General features: G+C 31.8%; 1 protein-coding gene across 1 annotated transcript; it reads right to left on the bottom strand.

Moving 5' to 3' along the window:
* Positions 8,332-10,108, bottom strand: LOC18611354 (homeobox-leucine zipper protein HAT22). Its single transcript, XM_018115010.1, has 3 exons — positions 9,366-10,108; positions 9,168-9,247; positions 8,332-8,843 (listed from the first exon to the last, which is right to left on the bottom strand). Exons 1-3 carry the CDS (start codon positions 9,858-9,860, stop codon positions 8,564-8,566), a joined length of 855 nt encoding a protein of 284 aa, XP_017970499.1. The 5' UTR covers positions 9,861-10,108; the 3' UTR covers positions 8,332-8,563.

The following is a 21,919-nucleotide window of genomic DNA, read 5'->3' as shown; positions in this document are numbered from 1 at the left end:
TCTCTCTCTCTTTCTGTCTCTTTGCTCTCTTGCATGCAAACATTAATTATTGTTTAATTACCTACTTATTATCAAAAGCTTATCCCCTGTATCACGCGTGGAATTGAATATTTTAGCAGATAAGGTAAAGTAATACACTCTAATGCGTAGTTTATTAGTAGTTAGAATAGGTTGTTTGCTGTTTGTATTCATCATTAGCATCTTTCACGAGAAGAAAAGCGCATGCATGGCGACCCTCAATCCACATGTAAATTTATATAGCAACCATTATTTTAAAAACAAAAAGTAAAACAAGTTTAAGTACTATCAATACAGCAAATGCAAACCCATTCTGCTTTCATTTTGAATCTAGAAGAGCAATTGGCTCGAATTTGAAATAAGGCATTGTTAATTTGAAGTCCAATTCTGTAATAAATTTTGGTAATCATATCTTGGTCATCATTTCAATTCAGAGGGAAGGTTTGCAATGATAGATTACTGCATGTTTTGGCTCAACAAATAAAGAGGAAAACAACAAAGGGATTACTTCATTCATTTCATTTTGCAGGAACGTTATGATGGATGTACGACTCCATCACCAAAACCTCATAATAATAATTAAATAAAGACACGCTATGCTATTCAAAAGCATGCAGCACCAAAACAACAGACAACTCATGCTACCACATGTCGGACCCCTAGTACTATATTTTAGTTGGAAGGAAACAGATACTGCTAACATAATCGATAATTAAAGGCAAATTTCTTCTTCTTTTTTTTTTCATTTCCATTTCGATAAACCATGTAATTTGTGTGTGAAATCAATTAATATTAACATATTTCAATGAACAACATCTGTAAAAATTTGAAGAAAAAAAATGAAGAGCTGGAGGAAATTATCCATGGAGCATAATTTCTTCCTCTCTTCTAGTTCTACCTGTTATGCAGAGGATTTGCTCCTGTTGGCACACCTCTCTTGTCCTCCAAAGTGTTATTGCAAGAATTTTTGCAGGATGAATCCACCTGAGAGAAATTGTAAGTTCCACGAGCACCGGCGAGAGCTCCGAAATTTGCAAGAATCAGCAGAATCACCAGAAATGTAATTGCACCCATGCTCATCACCATTCAACAAACTTGTCTTCACTTGTCAGATGAACCATTCAAGACCTGATGAACCATGACTTTAACCGTAACAAGATTTCTAGAAAAGATCTTCATTAACCAGAGTAATAGCTGCTGAAGGCGGCTTCTGATACTTGATGAAGTTAGACTGGCATATCCAAAAAATGCAGCTTGAAATCTTGTTTGGGACCCCTGAAGGAATGAATGAAGCTATGATTTCTGTTTTTGGGCAAAATCAAGCTACAATGAGTTATCAGGAAATTTAAGCAAAGTGGGTTGTCAGAAGGGTCGACGGATGTTTTGAATCTAGTACTTTTCCGTGTCTGGTTTGTTTCGTCCACAAGTTTTTTGGACAGTATTTACTGTTGTACCTGGCTACCATTTAACCTTGAATGCAAAGCCAGTGGACAGATTATATACAACCATATCTTCTTAGCCTAGTCCAGTTTGTACTTTGCCTGAGACTCTCTCATCTCCCCCAACAGTTGCACCAATCTCTAGAATAGTTGGTCTCTTTACAGAAAACACCTGAAACACACGCCTTAATAATTTAATTTATCAACCGTAGCCCGGTTCCTGGTTAAGTGTCCATATATATATATATATGCTTTATGTTTGTATTGCCCAATTACTTCATCCTTTTTTCTCTTTCCAATTTTAATGGGATTTAACGTTGTTAAGAATGTATTGCTGATCTTATCTCTAGGTCGTGTCATGTTGTTCTAACTTACCCATTTAGACCTCTTTTTCTTATATATGTATATAAGATGGTCATCATATATATAAGAGCAATAAAAATCAAGATTTTATCAAGAGGAGATCATATATGTCCAATTCACATTTTACAAACATTTCTTTCCTCAATTTTTGGGGAACTGGCACAATTTTATGGGTCTTGTTAATATTAATTTCTTTCTGTCTTTTAGATAAAAAAATTTGAAAGGTGAAAAAGTGGAGGATAAAAGTGAAAAGACGGAAAATTGTTTTCTTTCTATTGATAGCATGGTAGGAAATATGAAAAAAATGGATAGAAAATATAAATTTTTTTCATCCATTGCTTGGAATAGTTAAAAAAATAAAAAATATATTATTCAATCAATATACTCTTCATAAGTTATGATAACAAGATCAATTTTTTTTAAAAATGAACAATCTTGTAAATGTGCAACGCTTGACTCAGGCCTCTCTCATTTTCTCTTCTTTACTTTTTCAATTTAGAATAATTTGATTTTATGAATAAGGAGGGGAAAATACTATTCTTTTTTCTCTCTCTCTCTCTCTCATGATCCCTCTTACCAAACATTAGTAAGAACCATTTTCATTTTTCCGCTCTACAAGCAAAGCTTAATTATCTTTCGATTCTCTTAGCAGGATCCAAGGGGCACATACCTTAAAATGAAGTCACACTTCAACCTTCTCGGGGCTTTTCTATTTCTGAAGAGATGAGTACATACCCTTTTTGATATGCAAAAGACATCTATCCTTGGGTAAAGGGTTTTAATAATGAGTGTAGAAAAGGAATTTACTAAGATGATAACTATAAATATATTTTCACATTCAATATAGTGATAAATTTATAATATCACAATTTTCAAATCATTTGTTGAAAAAAAAATCATAAAAAAGCATTAATTATCGTGCTTGTTAATAAATATTATTTTAAATCAAAAAATGAAAAATGCTAATATAAAAGGAAAATAAAATAACTACCTAAAGAGAAGGATATCCTCCTTTTACATCTAAGGCCATGGAGTGCGAAATTTGTCGAACCAGCCAAGAATGCAACTAGCCCGTTTGAGGGGAAAAAGAAAAGAACTGGGCCGCTCCACGCTTCTTAATTACGATGTCCAAACCAAATCTACCAATATTTAGCTTTTTATTAATTTATTAAGTAAAATACTCTTATTTTTTATTTTTAATCATAATTTCACATAAATCTATTAATTTTTAAAATAAACAATTTATCTAAAACAATATTTTTCACTTGACACATAAATCTTATGATTAGTCAATCATTAATAATTTTATTAAATTAATGACATGATAATATTAAAAAATAATTTTAATCTTCATTAATTTTAAATTTTATTATTATATAAATTAATTTTTTTTTATTTTTAAAAATTTTTTCTTTTCTTTGCAAAAAAAATTTCTCTCATACCACCCTATGATTGATAGCATCTGATGCTCTCCAAGAGAGGGGAGCGCCGATATGATGCGTGCTCCTAAAGGAAGGGAGCACCAACTCAATGCTCCCAATAGAGGGAGCACCAAGATCGGTCTCCCAAGGGTGTTACCCTCCTTTGGGAGCACCTGTCGTGGGTGGTCGATCGAAAAATGAAAGTGTCATTAGTCGGTTAAATTGTTTGAGAGAAAAAAAATAAAAAGAAAAAAAAGAAAAAGTATTTTAATCTTTGTCATATTCTCTAGTAATGGTGTTTGTACTTAAAATCTTATTATCTATTTTAAAAATTAATGAACATATATGAAATTATGACTAAAAATTAAGAGTGAGAGTATTTTATCTTAATTTATTAGATGTGTATTCTAAAATTGGAGAATATGCCAAATACAAACAGAAATTCTGTATATAAACGAAGCCAAAAAAAGGTGGGAAAGAGAAAAGAAAGAAAAAAGAGTGCCGACTAGCACATGTATGGGGCTTTTAGAGCTTATTGGTCATATAAGTGATTATGTGTAGATAAATGGTTTTCAAAAGGTTTTATCATCTTAATAATTGGTTCTTTCTAAAAGCCATGCTTGATGTTTTGACCAAGAATCATGCTAGAAATCTCCCCCAAATCTTTTCTTTGAACAAACTTTTTCAAAGCTTATTTTTTCTCTTCATCTCCAATATTGCAATTTGCCAGGTTTCCTTTTTACATTGGGCCAAAAAGTTTGAAAAATCTAGTCAAAGGAAAATTTGTCCTGGCCCCATGGTAAAAAATACCAAGGAAAAAAGAAATTATGATGGAGGAAGTTGCATCCCACTTACATGATGGTGATGTCATTCCTCTTTCAATACTAAATCCAAGCCATGATTGAGTTCTTGTACTGTCTCATCTGAACCCATGTTTACTGATTTAATCATGTCAATTACAAGAAAACAAAGCTGAAAAAGCTAAAAAGATTACGGGGACCCATCAAAGATAATTGGATAATGGAAATGGTTCCAGGCGTGAATTTCTGATTAGATCTATAAGGACTACTTAACCATAAAAGGTCTTTATCTAAGGTTTGACAAACTGCCTTATCAAGTTTTCATTCTTCTGTTTACATTAATTTTTCGTTTGTTTAACATTTATTCTAATGGTAGGATCCTGGTCCTCTCACTAAGACTGGTTCAAGGTCTTAGATTAGTTTTTTTTTTTTTTGTGTGTGTGTGTGTCTGTTCCAGTCTTGCCAAGGCGAGTCTTGGGACCATTTAAATGTTAATCAAATATGATTTGGTTTCCCTCTGGATGATGGCATAGATATGAACACGGCAATGCCATAGTTCCCCACCAGTCTTTCGGCTGTCATGTGTTTGATGGGGTCAAGCTTGTTGAACTAAACTCTACAGGGCCCCATGTTCATGACTTGATTTAGAATGGTCACATGCCATGTTCCCTCTTTTGATTTTGATTCATTTTTCTCATTTTTGCTCAGTGTGTATTCCATTCTTATTGCAAGAAAAACTGGCCAAGGTTTGAAAAGATTGAGTTAGCTTCTCTGGTTTACTTCTTTTACGGGTTATATATATCTATATGTAGAATATGAAAATTTCATGACAGTTGACACAATGTTGGAAATAATACTGTCAAGAATTTAGACAAAAAAATTAAAAAAATTATGTGATAAAACTTTGAAACTTCTTTGTGCTTGATCGTTTACTGGAATTAGGTCAGAATGCAAGCCGATAGCATCATATGGAAACCTGTGTCCAAGCTCCGAAGTCTATAAATGTTGATAGATGCATTGCCGGATCAAAAGATTCACCCTCAGTCCCCTGTAGCAGCTACGTACCCATGTGATGTTACCAAAGTTAATGCTGGTTTCTCCAGCTCCTAAACCCAGATGGAGGAACGGGCAAAACAAGTTTAAAAGTCTTGTAGAATTGTCTACGCGGATGATATTTTCAAAAGACGACAGCTCTTTCTCTGTAATCTTCTGCAGCAATCATCAGCGTGTATAATTGATTTTGATTGGAGCAAATTATTAAAGCAATTTCAGCCAAAAAGCTCAGTCATCATTTCTTTTCTCTTTATGTTGCCCTTCCCTTTGATAGTAAGAGAAATGACCCCTTGAAAGTACCCAAAGAGGAAGAGATAAAAAGATACCTTATAACAACAAAATGGGATTTTCTTTTCATTTTTTTAAGTTGGGAAAACAGAAGTAATCTTTCACCGTGAAAACTACGACTAGCAGTAAAAAAATGGGCCCAATATAATTAATCTAACCATTCAAGCTAGTAGACAGTAACTAGCTAACAATCCTAATTCCAACTCTCTTGTTCAAGAGATATATGTCACTTCAGTTTTAAGTTTAATTAGGTCAAAACCTTATTTTACCGAGTAATACGTGGAAAGATAACACATCTGCCGACGAAGTTCACTACATTTAAAAGAGTTAGATAGAGCCTTTCAAAAGCAAATCCATCATGTCTTGAAGAAAGGCAACAAATTCACATGTTGTTGATATCATTGGCTTTGATTTCTCGTCGAGAGTTATTTTAATTAGGGCATCATTGTTGAAGCAACATGGACCTCCCGCGATGTCCTTTTGACTTTATGGTGCAATCTTATACTCCATAAATAGGAATTTGACTAAGTTTGGCATTATGTCCTTTTAGCCTCAATTATTTTTGCTTTTACCTTACTCCTAGGTCGGCTCTTTTCCCCCTATTTGGAAGAGCTCAAACCCACTTTATAATCACGGAGGAGCCGGGTCTAGTTTAATCAATAATCATGAGCTAATTCCCCGCCTAAACCTAATGATCATCAAGACTTGGCCTAATCAAATCCAACTACCAAGTCCGTTTACGGTTAAAAGTCTAGTATATTCGAAAAGTCCAACCCAAGTCCAAAAAGCTACAAGGTTCATCATTTGGCACCCATTTTTCCAAGCATCAACCAAACTAAACATAAATAATTTGATCTTGACAAGGTCCTTTCTGAAAATGGCTGATGAAAGCTTGATTGGTGCAGGCAAGAATTTGCACTCAACCTACCCCTAATTGGAGCGGGTATCATTTAATACAAAACAACACGTAGTGTTTTTTTTTATATATATGTATGATTTGCTGTTTCATTATAACCGGATCTGGTTGCATTAAAACCAGCTTAGTTGCTTTCAAAGCTTAATTGACGAAAAAGAAAGGAAAATAAATAATGCAAATTAAGATGTGTCCGATAATGCCATACCCAACTCTTTGGTATCAAAAAAGTTGCCATGGACCGACAAATTAGCCAACGCAAGACACATGTCTTTTGGTGTTTCTTTATTTTAAGTATAATTACGTCGGCACACACGTAAGGCTAAATCTTTAATCATATAACAGACGAGATTATTACGATTATTACTTTGAAGGAGATATGTCAATTTATCCACTCTAGAACTTGCTCTTTCCCCACTTGTTCATCACCCAAGACAAGAAAACGACTCCTTTGACAGAGCCAAAAGCGGGTAGGAAAAAATCATACTAACTAATAATAGTACACAGTAACTTGGCAAACGTCAAGTAAATAATTATTTTTATATTTGAAGTCAAAAAAGAATTGAAGAGTTCATATAATGACGATGGCGATGGTAAAAAATTGGTGATGAAAGTGATGATGATGATGATGAGAACATCAGAGTGGGAGAGGGAGAGAGCAGTTTCCTGGAAAGTGACCCTCTTTTCCAGGAAAGTGCTCTCATCATTTTATTGGTCCACACCATAATTTCAGGGCATCAAATAAAAGAATGAGAGGGGAAAAAAAGACTAAACTAGTAGTACTCCACCAGTTAGAAGTAGTATTTGGTAAGCAGGGAAAATTCTCATCATTCATGTTCCTATCCACAGCAATCATGATAGCGTGCCTATAACGTATACATGGTTTACTTGCAGAGTTGCAAGAACCACCCCCCCCTTGAATCAAGACCGTCCACTCGAATTGATCAAACCTAAGATAGGTTCCATTATTGTAAAGTGGAATATCTAGCTTTCGGGATGAGATTTGGAATTTTTAATCAAAAGGGGGGAATTGAGAGGGGAGGAAGAAGCTGAGGGGAGGAAAAGAAGGGGGGTTCTTCTGGGCCCATCTAATAGAAGGGCCGCCTGTCTGACCTCCATGGAAAATCTCCATAATGAGATTGTGAGGAAAAAATTAAAAAGAAAAAAAAGGGTGCGCCATTGGGACATCACGTGGGGTATGACCCACCAGTTCCCTTAAAGAGAGAGCATCTCACGAGACTATGGCTAGCCTAGCCCTCCAATTTTCTTTTTTTTTTTTTTTGGGAAGAGTTCTTCAAGTGAATCATCCATTCCTTTCTTTGTCTACACGCCTCTCACCACCCATTTTTTTTTCCTTGACTCTCTCTTGCTTTCTAGCTTTTCTCTCATGTATAAAAACAACTAAATTAGAGACAGATACACGTGAGCTAACCTCCTTCTCCCCACACCCATTGCCTCTCTCACTTAATCATAACCTCCAACTGATTTATCATTACCCCAGGTTCTATTTCATTTGAGACACCCAAAAAGGTGGACACTATACCGCATGAAAGTGGGATGACCCATTTGTACTATACATTCAAGAATTACATTCTTAATTTGATACTATAAAATATATATATATATTCCAACTAAGGTAGATTTTAATTTGATTGTTGATGTTCTTATCAAAAATATTATTTTATTGTAATAGTAGCAGAAACTATAAAGTATTTTTTGACAAGTGTGTGAGAAGAAGTTTCGGAGCAAGTGTTATATGTACACATGGGTTGATTTCAACCAACATGTCCAACAAGATTTCTATTCAATTGGGAAAATCTTGAAAAGAGAGTCAATGTGAACACCATTACTTTTCTTTATATTTTAAGAACTTTGTACGAATATCAGGGCAAAAGTTTTTCTCGACTAAGTTTTGAAAAATAAAAGAATCAAAGCAATGTGTCCATCCATATCCATATAATAAAAGCTAACACAATAAATATTTAAGGATAAATTATCAAAACAAGAAGTCTAGCATTAGACATGGAACAAAAGAATCAATAATAAATAACAGTAATCCCTTCATAGATACTATATCTTTCTAATGATTTACAAACATATATTTAATAAGATGAGGAGATTGATCAGTAATTATACTATTTTTTTTCTACAAATTAATTAATTACACTAATTTTAAATTCACTACAAGCCCTTAACCAAAAAATAGAGGGGTTGTGGGGGTGGTCTATTTTTTTCCTTTTCTTTTGCTACAAATTTCTAACAACTTAATCAACATGCCGCAGAAGGATTGGTGAAGGGATTATAGAAATGAGGCTTTGAAGCCATTGAAAACGGGCTCTTGGAATTGCCATCGCCAACGCCGCCAATTCTTTCACAAGATGGGCACATGGTGAGAGTAGCAGCTGGCATGTGCATGTAAAAGGGTTGAGCCAGTTTCAGTGCCTTGAGTTCTTGTAGCTCCTTTTGCAGTCTCCTGTTTTCATCTGTTAGTGTCTCACAGCACTTCTTGAGAAACTCACAGTCCACCTCAGTTTGCTTAAGCTTTGTCCTGTCAGAGTAAAAAAAAAAAAAAGCAAAGATTTGCATGATTTAGATGATTTTTTATGGATCAGGTCATACGAGTAAAAAAGTAAAAGCCAAAAACTTTCTAGAGATAACAATGAAGGCAGCTGCTTTGAAGTACTTGTTCCGTGTGCTTTATGCACAGGTTTCCTTCGGGGTGAAAATGTTGTGATCATAATGTTTCTTTTGGGGCAAAGAAGCTTTTCCTTTTCGTGGGCCTTTTGGAAAATTTTCCCGGTTATTGTTATTGTTTTGTTGTAAAAACTTTCTGGGTTATGGTTTTAATAAAGATAAAAGATGATTAATTTACCTGGCTCTCCTGTTCTGGAACCATACTTCAACTTGTCTAGGCCTCAGGCTTAATTGCCTTGCTAAAGCTTGCTTTTGCTTCTGTTAACATAAAATATATAAAAGCAAGATTAATAATTAGTCAATTAGATAATATAACAACTAATCAAGCTGATAGTGATAAATATCAGACAAAGAATTGGAGAGAGAGAGAGCTTACAGGATTGAGAGTGCTATGCTGTTTGAAGCTTTCCTCGAGAAGAGCAGATTGGTCTTTGGTGAGCCTGAGTTTCTTTCTTGCATTAACACCGTCTTCATCCTCATCGCTAACTCTAGAGGAATTCTTCTCTACCTCTACTTCTTCGCTGCTAAGGTCTCTCTCCCTCTTGACCCTGCCACTAGAAAACGAAGAAACAGCACTATGAGGAGAAGCTTGACGATACAAGTCACCGGCGGCGGCAGGTTCCTCATGATGATGATAACCACCTTTGTTCACATCAATCTTTTTGCTAGCAGTAACAACTTGATAGCTCTCACCGGAAAGCCCCAGCGTCAGCGATGGTTCGAAACTTGCCGCTGCCGTGGCTGTTGGTTCAAACTTGAGGCATGATGACTTCTTGGGCGTTTGATTATTGGCCTTGGATGGAGTTTCCAGGGTTGATGAGAAGCCTAACCCCAGAACAAGGCCTGTATTACATGCATCATCAAGACCCATTAAGCTCAAAATTTTGTTTATCAATGGAGTTGGACAGCTTTTTTTTTTTTCTTCTTGCTATGTATGTGAGATGGGGGAGGAAATAGAGGAAAGGGAGAAAGAGAGGGGGGGAGTGGTTTGAAAGATATGGGGTGCAAAAGGGTCTTAAGAAGGGAAGAGAATGAGTAAGACTTTTTTGAGGGGGCGTTGGGTGGGTGGGTGGCTATGATTATTAATCAAAGGAATGAATTGAGTAGAGAAACGAATCTGGGGTAAGCGAAATTATGAAAGCTCCTCTTTCTCTATCCTTCTCTCTATACATAGGTTGACCATGTTGAACCCCACTACAATTATCTCCATTATATTAACAAACAAACAAGGGCAATTTCCTCTCCCTCAAAGCTACAAATACCCCTCAATTCACATGGTAATGGGAAACACACATCAAGAGAATGATTCGTCAGCACCTCGCCACCCCTTAGCGTACCAATTTTAGCTATTACTACTAGTCTACTACTACCTCTTTTCTTTTCCTATGGCTGCTTTTTTGTGTGTATATATTGTTTTACTTTGCATGTTTCAATTATTATTCAACTTTTCCTTTGTTTAACTTATTTTTCTCATACATCCTTGATATTTTTTCTTTTTATCTTCCTTTCTTTCTAGTATGATTTTTCTTTTCTGTTCACTCTTTCCCAAACAATACCAATAAATATATTGCCTATGTTTTTGCACCCATTCAAAGATTACTTATGTTACAAAAAATTTTCTCTTTCACAAAAGAAGAGTTTAGTTTTATGACGTATAATATTGGGTAATTATTAAAGCCTGCCTTAATCTGAAATTATGATAAGGGGGACATAATTGGGTGTATATTAACCAAGTTCCCTTTACAACAGACCACATGAACTGTCTCCCACTCCATGCCTGGTTTAACTGGTTAGAGATGGGTTTCATGTCACCTTGCTTACCAAATATTGCACTCCAAATTTAAATTTTTTTCCTTTTCAATAAAGAGGGGCTGGTGGGCAGTTTTTCCCTTGCTTATTATGAAGATGGAGATTAGAAAAGGATGCCCACTATCTATCTCTCCTATAGTTTCAATGATCATGAGTGTGGTAGCTTCTTTGTATTGCTGTTTGTTGTATAGGAAAAAGAAAATAAAAAGAAAGAAAAGTAGGTAGAAGACACCATGGGGGAGTTTCAAAGAGTTATAATGGTGCCAGAATATGATTCATCAGCAAGAATCCGGATCTTTGCTTAACTAGAAAGTTGATGTGGAGGGTTTGGGGCCTACTGCCCCCCCTCTCTGCCTCTCCCCTATACATTGTAGAAGCACTTCCAATAATGCTTTGTCGGCTATTCTGATTAGAAGTTAGGTCACCCATAAAACATGATAAAAGTCTAAAATAATACAAATGCAAATAACAAGAGAAGCTTTCGGTAGTTGTTACTGGCTAACCCAAGCTTAAAAAAAAAAACACAATAATTAGGACCTAAAAATTATGGGAATTATGCTTTCATTCAGGGCCTTTGATGGTCCCCTCGACAAGTCATCTATCAGAAAGGTGTGGTGCACTTGTTTCCACGAAATTAATATAATGGTTAGTTTCTTTTCTCTATGGTTAATTTAGTATTTCTCATATATATATATATATATATATATATATATATATATATTTAATTTTCAGCTGATCAAGTTTGAAATTGGATCAAAAAGTTTGTACTACTAATAATTAGATTTTTTTTTACTAATCAATGGGAATTTGGAAAGGAATTGCGTTCTCTGATTAGTCAGTTTGATTGTGCTTTTTCTCTGGTTACCTTCGGATTAGGCTGAATTTGGTGTGTGTACGGTGACTGCGCATTTTTAAAAAGGTTGGGAGCCAACACCCAATGGATGACTATCTTCTGCTTCAAGATAACGAGAAAGTGGAGACATAAGTAAACTGTAAACATCATTTGCTTGAAATTTTCTTTATATTGCAAACAAAGGCAAATTTGGCCGTTGGCCCGGTTGTTGTACATGTTTTTTTTTTTTTTTTCCATTTTATGAAAATTTCACGTGAATAAACATGAATCATGATAATAATTCCTTTTGTTGTTTTAGGCATTGTTTAGTTGTTATAGTATTTTATTATTTATTTGTTTACTTTTAAAAAAAATTGTAAAAAACCAAAAATGTAAATAATTGTTCTATATAAAAATAAAATCATATGTTTTATTTTAAAATAATAATGATTTTTTTAATTGTAATTTTATAATGTATAATTTATTTTTTGTACGCTAACATGTTTTATTACATATATATATATGTACAGGAAAAATAAACATGTTTTTAATATTTAACTTTCAAAAACTGAAAGGAAATAGTAAACCTAACAACCAAATGACACTTTAATTTATTGACTTACTATCACCCACAGTGGAAAATTCGGAGGAAAATTCTTTTTTTTTTTAAATAGACACATAATTAAGTAACCTTTGAATGGGTGTAACAACATAGACCATAATAATTTATGATTGCTTGGAAAGAGCTAGTCAAGGATGAGAAAATCATAGAAAAGAAAGCGAGACGAGAAAAAAAAAAGTTGAATTCTTAAGTCTCAAATTTTGAATGGAAGAAAAAATATCCTTAATGGTTTTCTTTTGTATTTTCATTTCTTTTGTATATAAAAGAAAAAAAATCTATGTTTCGGTCATAATTTATACTCACGAATCAAATTGAGAGTTTCAATATTTCTTTAATTCATGAATTTTTTAAATGTTATTTCTTTCTTTTATATATATATTAAAAAAAACTCTCTGTTTTTGATCATAATGTGTACTCATGAATCAAATTGAGAGTCTGGGTATTCTTTTAGCATCCTAATGACGTAAGATACGAAGATTTGAATACCAAAAAAATATTCTTTTTGGGTATATAATTGATTCTAGAAAAGAAAAATTAATACGCACATTTTCCTATTGAATGAATGAAAAAGAAAAATCTGTATAGAATGTTAGACTTCATAAAGGCGGCATTACTTGTTGCACTTTTTTATTTTTTTCTCGTTGTGCTACTGGATAGAATTTTCATAGGGATTTAATAGGGTGTGACAGGAATGGTCTAGTTGCCATTTGCCATGCATCTCCACTTTCCCCGCAGTAAGGTTAATTATCCAACCAACTGTAACTTTCATCCTTGGGCTTAGGCCCCTACCTAGCTACGTACACTTTTCTCATAGTGATGCATGTGAAAAACGAAATATCGCATCATCATTTGTTTGACAACACTCAAATACAACCAAAACGAAAGAAAAATCAAACATGAAATACATGAAATTTCTTTGAAAGCGAAATCTACTGGTATTGACATTGGATTAACTAGATAAATAGATTCTTTTTTATTTTTTATTTCTGATTCCCAATCCGAATTGCCTTTTAAAAAATATCTAAGTTCTCAATCTATTTTGTTAATTATTTTTTAATATAATTTTGGATTACAAGATGACAAAGGTAGTTATGTGTATTCAATCAACTTTCCCATATATATATATATATATCATTTCAAAATTTAAATTTAAAATTTCCTAATTTTTTAAAATATTTAAAGAATAATTATCAATTTATTTTTATACATACATATATATGTGTGTTTATATATACATACACGAGTATATATATATTTATATTTATATTATATGTGTGACAAAAGGTATTTAAAATTGGACTTAGCAGGTTGGTTGAAACCTTCAAGAGCTAGACTTGAATTCGGTTCATCATTTAGCTTAAATTTATTATTGAAGTATTAAAAATATTTTAATTATTTTTAAATTTTAAATTAAAATTATATAAAAATCTTTTTCAATATAATAAATATCTCAAATTAAACCGAACATAAAAATTATATCCAAAGCCTAACTCAGGCCAAGTCCAGCCCTACAAGTGTGATGGGTAATCTGATATATGGACAAGTCTATGTGTGATTAATTTAATATTAATATTAAGATTAATTTATGAAATATAATATTTGGCCGCCAATTAGGTTGTACGATATGGAAATAATTTATTATATATCCCAGTTTTTTTTTAAAAAAAAGAGAGTAGAAATAAAACTCGATATTTATTTATATAGAGCAAAAGATATGTGTAATGGGAATTTGAAAATATGGTTTATCCAAAGATGGAGTCAGCCAGTGGCTGAATACCAAAATCAATCAGATTATTAGCCATTATTTTCGGACCCCGAGTAGATAGACATTGACTTTGACACATTCGAGAAAATCTAACAATATTTATCACAATTATTTAACCAATTAATTAAATGTGGTATCCCCCCCAACCTTCACTTTTTAGGGGTATGATTGCAAATAATTACACATTCATTATTAATAATAATAAAGAAAAACCCCACTAATCTTTACTTCGTAATTAATTAGTATGACCCCAAAATCTCCTCCATCCAATGGGTTTAATTTCAACATAGTACAAAGATAATATGTGCCTATTTAATTTATTAAAATAATAGACACGTGGCTAGTTGAGAAGAAGGGAGATTTTAAGAGACAAGTGGGGGCCACCAATGATTTGGTATGATGGGCATTTGATTCCGTGGGGGTTTGATGATTGTGGAGCGTAGAAGTTGGCAATGATGGAGGTAAGAATTTGAAATAGGCCTTTCTCTTTTTCTTTTTTTTTTTTCTTTTTAATCTTTCTTTTGCCCTTGCATTTATCAAAGTCTAAATGCTTTGTAGTATCTACCTGGCACACATTGATTATTATTTAATAAATCTCAATACTATTAATTATTAAATATAATAGCTAATTCTTATGTTATCAAATTTACCTGTCATTTAAATATTTGAACTTTGATATCTAACTAGTAAATATTTATAAAAGAGTAAAAATTTATATTTTTATATTTTGTAACTTTTCACTTTTATGTCACTTTAGATACCAAGCGTCCTAATAAACGGAAACGTAGTGGGTTTTTTGGTCCTTCCCCCCCTTCCCCCCCCCCCCCCCTCAACCCCAACCAAACTATAGGCGAGAATGATTTAGGCTAATGATTTCATAGGTGAAATTGCAAAGTTACCGACGGTAAAGGTTCTTTTAAATTTACCTTCATCTTGTTTTTTTTTTTTTAGATATTCGTCTATACTTCCAATTGCCTAACCGAGTACAAAGTTTACTGTTAAACACGTGATTCTCAATAGTACTCTAGAGCCGTAACAAAGCTAACTGCCTTGCTTTCCCGTCCTACAAAGATTATAATTGCTTAATTACACGTAATTAAAGAGGTTAGCATTAGAAGTTTACAAATTTATATCAAAACTTTTGTAATTGATACTAATCACGTTTTACTTGCCTTGTGTAGTTGATAAAGTAGGATGTTAATTGTATACGTTTTAGGTTTGAGTTTCTTGTCCTATTACCACTGCTTAAAATATTTTTAGCGTTTAATGTGACAAATAATTATTAATATATTTTTTAAAACGAAATTCACTAATTTTTGGAATTGCTTTAAAAATTTATGACTAATATGTATGAGTTGTATAGATAAATTAAATTATTACTATCATATTATAAATGTGGGAAAAAATAACTTAAGCACAACTATAATAAAAACATTGTTATTTAGGGGCGAGCAATTTTAGATTAAAATCAAATTAATCAAAATTTTTGGTTGAAAAGATTTTATTAATTTGATGATTCGGTTAATTCAAAAATTAATACAGTTAAATCAATTAATTTAATCAATTTTAATTTGAATATTTTTTAAGATTAATCGAATTATCCAATTTATATAACCATTTATAATTTATATCATATATATTTATATCATAATATAAATATTATTCATTACAACATATAATGATATTATAAAATATTTTGTTTAATATGATTATTAATCGAATTAATGGTCTAATTTGATTAATTGGTTAAATTTTCATTTCGAACAATTCAATTAATTCAATTAAAAGAATTTATTTAACCGAATTAATCATTTTCGCACTCCTAACTATTATTCCTCTAGTTTCCTTTGAAATTTGAGTTTTCCATGTCTTGAAAAGTATGGAACCTTATCTTGCAGCCAAATAATCAGCTTTACTACTCTTCTAGACGAGCGTCTAAATTGAATTTAGCAACTTAAATATTTTTCATAAAAGTGGTTGGAAGTTTATCAATATTGATCACCTTTAGAAGATTAGCATAGGCTTGCATAATTGATGAGAAGATGTTGACATAGAGTAGCCATACGTAATTGATGAAATGGAATTAAGACTAAGGTATTATTTCTCTATCATTTTAGTCTTGTTAATTTGACTATAATTGAAATGGGGACAAAATTGAGTAAATAGTATGGATCTAAAATGTAGGGAATTCCTAAACCCTATATATGCTACATGGCAAGTAATTTTCTAAACAATAGTCCAAAAAGTCAAGAAGATATTTAAGGTTAAATTGCATGTAATTTTTACTGTTTACTTTTTAAATATACAACAAAAAAAAAATCCAAAATAAAATATAGTAATTTATATATAATAATATTTTTTCTGGTAATCAAATTATACTTTTATTAAACATGAAAAACGTAACCCCATTACATTTTAAAGATAATAATATTATTATTAAAGAAAAAAATTTTAAAAATTAAAAATAATACATATATAATATTTTTCAGACAACAAGCAAATGGGATAATTAAGATAAAACATCACATTTTAACACTTACGATCATTTTTTTTTTAGAGTCTTTAACAATGATGATGTTTGGATGCTTTAAATTCTAAATTAAGACTTTGAATTTTCTCATGAATCATAAAGACTTTTGTTAATTTATTTATGAGTAAAATGTACAGTTGACTTTACGGTTAAAAAAATTGTAAAGTTGATTTTTAAAATGATTTTATTAAAAAAATTTAAAAAATTTAAAAATTTCAAATAAAGTCATTTTTCTTTTGTTGCATTTAATTAAACTCTTAGATTATATTTTGAATAAAATAGACTTTTATAATTAATGATTAACTACTTATTATTAATTAAAATATAATTTATTATTTTATATCAAATGATATTCAGATTTTATGATAATTTTAAAAAATCAAACTTGAATCTTCTTCTTCTTAGTATTATTATTATTATTATTATAAGAGTGAAGAAAAAGAAATGTAAAGTCTGGTATAGGTCCATAGGCCTAGTAATTATATGGAGATTTCCAGCCACATGCTTAGAAAAGTATGCACTATTATTCCCCACATACTTTCACAAACTAAAGAACAAACACCGTACCATGCACGTGTGGATATCAAATCCCCGTTGTACGTAAACTTTAATATTGTATAAAGAGAGTAGAGATTAAGTCTTCTTTTTCTTTAGGATAAGTATTTATTGTACGAGTAATTCTTTATGGAGGGCATTTGAGAGTTGAATAATTCGCTCTTAGTACAAAGTATTATGATTGTCCCACCGTGTGGATGGGACTAGGGATTGTTGCCTTTTGACTCGTGCAAGGGTTTTCTGTTGGGAACAAATAAATCATATAAGGAAATAAGGAATATTACCTTAAGCAGACAAGGAAAAATAAAATAACAAAGGGGAAGAATCATCTGATGAGGCTGGGGGTTGAATTTTTAAAATTAAAGAAAGGAAAAGAATGAATGAAAGTGATGAAGGATCATTTCATAGGAGAGGAGAGTTGAATTTTTATAAAGGTAGAATCATTTGGCATTGGAAAACAAAACGATCAATCTAGCCACAGTAAATATATTAATCTAATTTTTTTTAATTTCTTTTGGATGGGATTTTTGGGTTTTTGTTTTTTTCTTTGTCAACAGAAGGGAGCATCAAGCAAAAACAAATCCACCGACTTTCACCAAAGCAAAAGCTTTAGCTTGCCCCACTAGAACTCTCTTTATTGTTGTATTATTATTTTTATCTGTAATAAGACTTGTTGGGGTGAAGCTTTCACACAAACAAAAGCATCATTGCTTGCGTTTAAAGGTTGTGAAATGGGAGACCCATGTCACCCCCACTATGGCGACTTCCTCTCATTGTTTCCCATTACAAAGAGAAAGAAGAGATTTAGCTGTTTCAGGTCTAAGGGGGGGGGGGGGGGGACCCCACGTTAAACACTTGGACGGGAACCCCCGAATTTTGACTTGTTCGGGTTTGGGGAAGGGGGCAGAAACAGTTGAGAAATTGCCTGCTGCATTGTGGCACAAAGTTAAGGCAATGGGGCCCCATGGTCCGATCCATTAAAAAAAAAAATGCTAGGAGGGGGCTCAGCACATATGGTTTACACATGGGCAAATTTCTTGGTGGGGTTGAACATGGCTATGCCAGAGCCAAGCCACATGGCCTAGGGCATGGACGGAGCCTTGGGCATGATATCTGCGGATATTATTACTTGTTGGAATTGGAATTATTGCTTTCTCTGTGAAAAATTCTTGGTGTCATAATTGTGTCACTCAGTTTCAGTGGGGCTATGTGTGGGATGTGGGTTTTTGATACACTCTTCCAGATTTTGAGCCTAAAACCCTCCCTATCTTTTCAGACAGCAATTAGATTACCTGTATCATCATGGGAATGCGATTCAGTTTTAGTCAATTCAATTCAATTTCAATACAGGAAAATATTTGTATTTGTGTATTCCATTCAGGCACTTGTTGACTTTTGTTTTTGTACAAATAGATAATGCCATGTTGACACTAACAATAATGATGTTAAATAGCTAAAGGTGTTTATACCTATAAGTTGCTTTTTAAACGATTAGAGTTGTTGATCATCTTCCATGACACATATCAAACTTTTTTTATTATTTAAAAAAAATCAAATTTAACTTTTTAAATTATTAAATTAAGTATTCGGATACAACTTGTATTAAACTATAATTAATAAATGTATTAAGGTAGGGTTTGGCCAAAACTTTTTAGATTTGATAATGTTAATTACTAGTTCATTAATAGATATCCTTAATGTTCAAGCAACAACTTTGAATCAAGTAGAATTTTTTCATTGCTAGGTTCACTATGATTTTAGTTTCTGGTCATATATCCTCTTCCCTATTTAATCATTTAGGGTATATTTAAAAATAATAATTATTATTCAATTATTAAATAGACTCATGACAATCCTATTAACTCCTTTATGAAACAAAAAAAAATTCCCACTTTTACTATAAATAGTTTTTCGTTTATCCATTCCTATTAAAGATATAATTATTTTAATTATTTTTTACTTTGGATTTAAGAAAGTGAGTGGATATTTCAACAAATAAAAGATTTTCTGCTAAAAATAAAAAAGTTAAAAGTAATTGTAATTAGGAAAAGTAAGTAATGAGGGATAAAATAGAAAATTACTAAGAAAAGTCCATCATTTTTCACTTCCCTTATGTTTGGGCCTTTGGGACACACAAGCTTTACTTATCTTTCCCCACCGAAGTTAATCATGAAACCATGAATGCTAGATGTTGGTAGTGCTAGATGCCACATTAATTAGAACAAAATTCATGTGCAAGTTTCCCACTGATCATTGAATTGCAATATTTCCACTGTAATCTCCATATATGGAAGTAGTGAAACATCCAACACACATCGTTTTCACGAGGACTGGGCCTTAGCTGGTTTTTTAAGACTTTTACTCATAATTTCACCTATAATTCAACAAAATATGATGAACCTTTATCTTTTTAAAACAATCCGTATTTAGTATTTTCTTCTTCTTCTTCTTTATCTTTCTTCCATTTGAAATGTTGACATGTTGTCCTTAGGTTAAATAGTTTCTTCCGACATTTTGTCCTGCCCCCAAATTCACTTTGATATTATTTCATAAATTAATGGAAAACTGTTAAATCTCAAAGTGGCAATAGCAAGTTTGAATGTGGTAACTTTCTTTTCAAAGGAAAAAAAAGTAAACTACTAATTAATTTTTATTTGAGTGTCTTTAAATTCATAACTAGCTTTTTTAATAAGTGAGATGTACTATTTATTTTTATGTATATATAAAAAATTTATATACATTTAAAAAAATAAAATAAAATAGGTGCTGTTGACAAAATTATATTTTAATTTTTCAAATTTTATAATATATATCTAAAATATATAAGTCCACATGGAATGTTGCATACAAAATCCAATTTTCCAAAATATTTTAAAAATTTTCAAATATCAAGTGAATAGTATTATAGAGAAAGAAAGTGCATTACGTGCATTTAATTTAATTTTGAAAGATCAAAGTAGTAAGTGAGTGATAGATTGACTAAATTATTGAAATGCTAATAATATATAAGAGAAAAAAAATAATTTTGGTATTCTTTGAAAAATACGAATCGACTGAGTAAGAAATACTTATATCATTTCAAAGCTTGAGTTCTTTAATTAGTGTAAATGTTATGAACTATAAAATTATGTTAAATTTTTAAAATTCGTAAAGAGCAAAAATTGCTGGTAGAGGGCTTTTTTCTTTTTTTACAAAAGCTGATAGCTGAATGTAGATTTTCTTCTAAGAGATTAAACGCAAATAATAGATATATTATATTTTAGAAAATTTTTATAAAAGAAATTAAGGATTCAATGCAAAGAATACACCTTAGTTAAAAATTGAAATTAATTTAGTCAAAAAAGTTATTTCATAAATTAAAAATATATCAAAACAAATCAAACCAAACATATTAATTAAAAGACACATACAAAAAGAAATAGTTTATCTACAAAAATATTTTCTTTTTTAATTCGAGACTTTATCTTTATATATTTATATTAGATTAAACCGTCTTATCAAGACATCAAAGATGCGTATCGGCATTGTCCAAAAAAGGAAAAAAAGAGAAAATAAACAAAAATACAAAAATTTTCACCCAATTTAACCAATTTGAGATGAAGCAAAATAAAAGTTTTAGTTGTACCAAAAAGGAAATATCAATGGGATTGTAAACTTTACTACCTTCCCATCAATTTGCTCACGAAACTATATTTAGATATCCGTTGTGTGAAGGATGGTAGTGGTCAAGTTTGTTACTACTAAACTTCATTACCAATTCTAATTAATATGAAGTTTGAAAATGTTGTAGCCTTGCCATTGTGTTCAATCGGATTGACACTCAAATTCAAGAAAAAAAAAAACTTATTATCAAGTGATTGCTTTCACTGTCCTTTTGATATAGTCCAATTTCCACTTAGACTTCCACCGGTACAATGAATCCTTTCCACAAAATAGAACCTTAACATTGTAGAATCTGGAGAGTCTTACTCTTGAGCCAAAAAGTGTCATTGTCCTCCACATGCACCTGAACTTTTTCAGTGAGATTGTGGTTGCAATGGTTTAAACTCTCCCCTCCTTTAACATCCAATTGAGCCAGGGACCATTGATAAGCTGGACATCTTGCAACTAAGATATGTGAAGCTTCCTTGTGGACACTAAGTTCCCAAAATTTGCTTGTGTATTTGGATTCCACCAAACTTTGGTAAAGAAATAAAGGGATAGAACCAACAAGATATATTGCCAATTAGATCAAAATTTATAAATTATTCGACACATTAATTAACTTGGACACGGATTTGATAATTCTTATTTATATAAAAATTTTAATTTAAATTTTAAGTTGTGAGAAGTAAGTATTAATTAAAATAACGTATACGGATGATTTTGTTATATATTAAAATTATAAATTTTAATAGATATTAATTAATTAAATTGTATAATGAATTCAATACTTATATGATTAATTTGTGGTGACGATAATAATCTCTTCTTTTTTTTCTTTTTTTTTTAATTTAAGAATTATTGATGGATAAAATGCAAATAAATATTTCAGATACTACTTTTGGAATGGGAATTTCCTTTCACTTTCTTGCCCCACCCCTTTATGCGAAAGGTTTTAGAGCTTGTTCGTATGAACCATGAACTTGAAAAGCAGAGGACGGCACGCAATGGGCTGGTAGAGACAAAACTATGCCCACGTGAGCTTTGGACCCCCCCACCCCCATCCAGTCTTTTTACCATTCAAGGCAAGCTTAAAGCTAACAAGGGAGATTATAAAATTGTCCTATATATTGCAGCATTTTATATCAATTAACTGTCTTCAGCACTTGACTAAA

Source organism: Theobroma cacao, chromosome 1, assembly GCF_000208745.1.
Source record: "Theobroma cacao cultivar B97-61/B2 chromosome 1, Criollo_cocoa_genome_V2, whole genome shotgun sequence".
In the NCBI taxonomy this organism is placed as follows: domain Eukaryota; kingdom Viridiplantae; phylum Streptophyta; class Magnoliopsida; order Malvales; family Malvaceae; genus Theobroma; species Theobroma cacao.
The sequence above is the reverse complement of the archived record's forward strand: the minus strand, read 5'-3'. Positions and strand labels throughout refer to the sequence as shown.

Coding starts and splice junctions, on each gene's coding strand:
- LOC18611354 (XM_018115010.1), bottom strand. CDS start 9,860: ATGGGTCTTGATGATGCATGTAATACAGGCCTTGTTCTGGGGTTAGGC. Junction 9,248..9,365: donor AGCATAGCACTCTCAATCCT/GTAAGCTCTCTC, acceptor TTATGTTAACAG/AAGCAAAAGCAAGCTTTAGC. Junction 8,844..9,167: donor TTCCAGAACAGGAGAGCCAG/GTAAATTAATCA, acceptor TTACTCTGACAG/GACAAAGCTTAAGCAAACTG.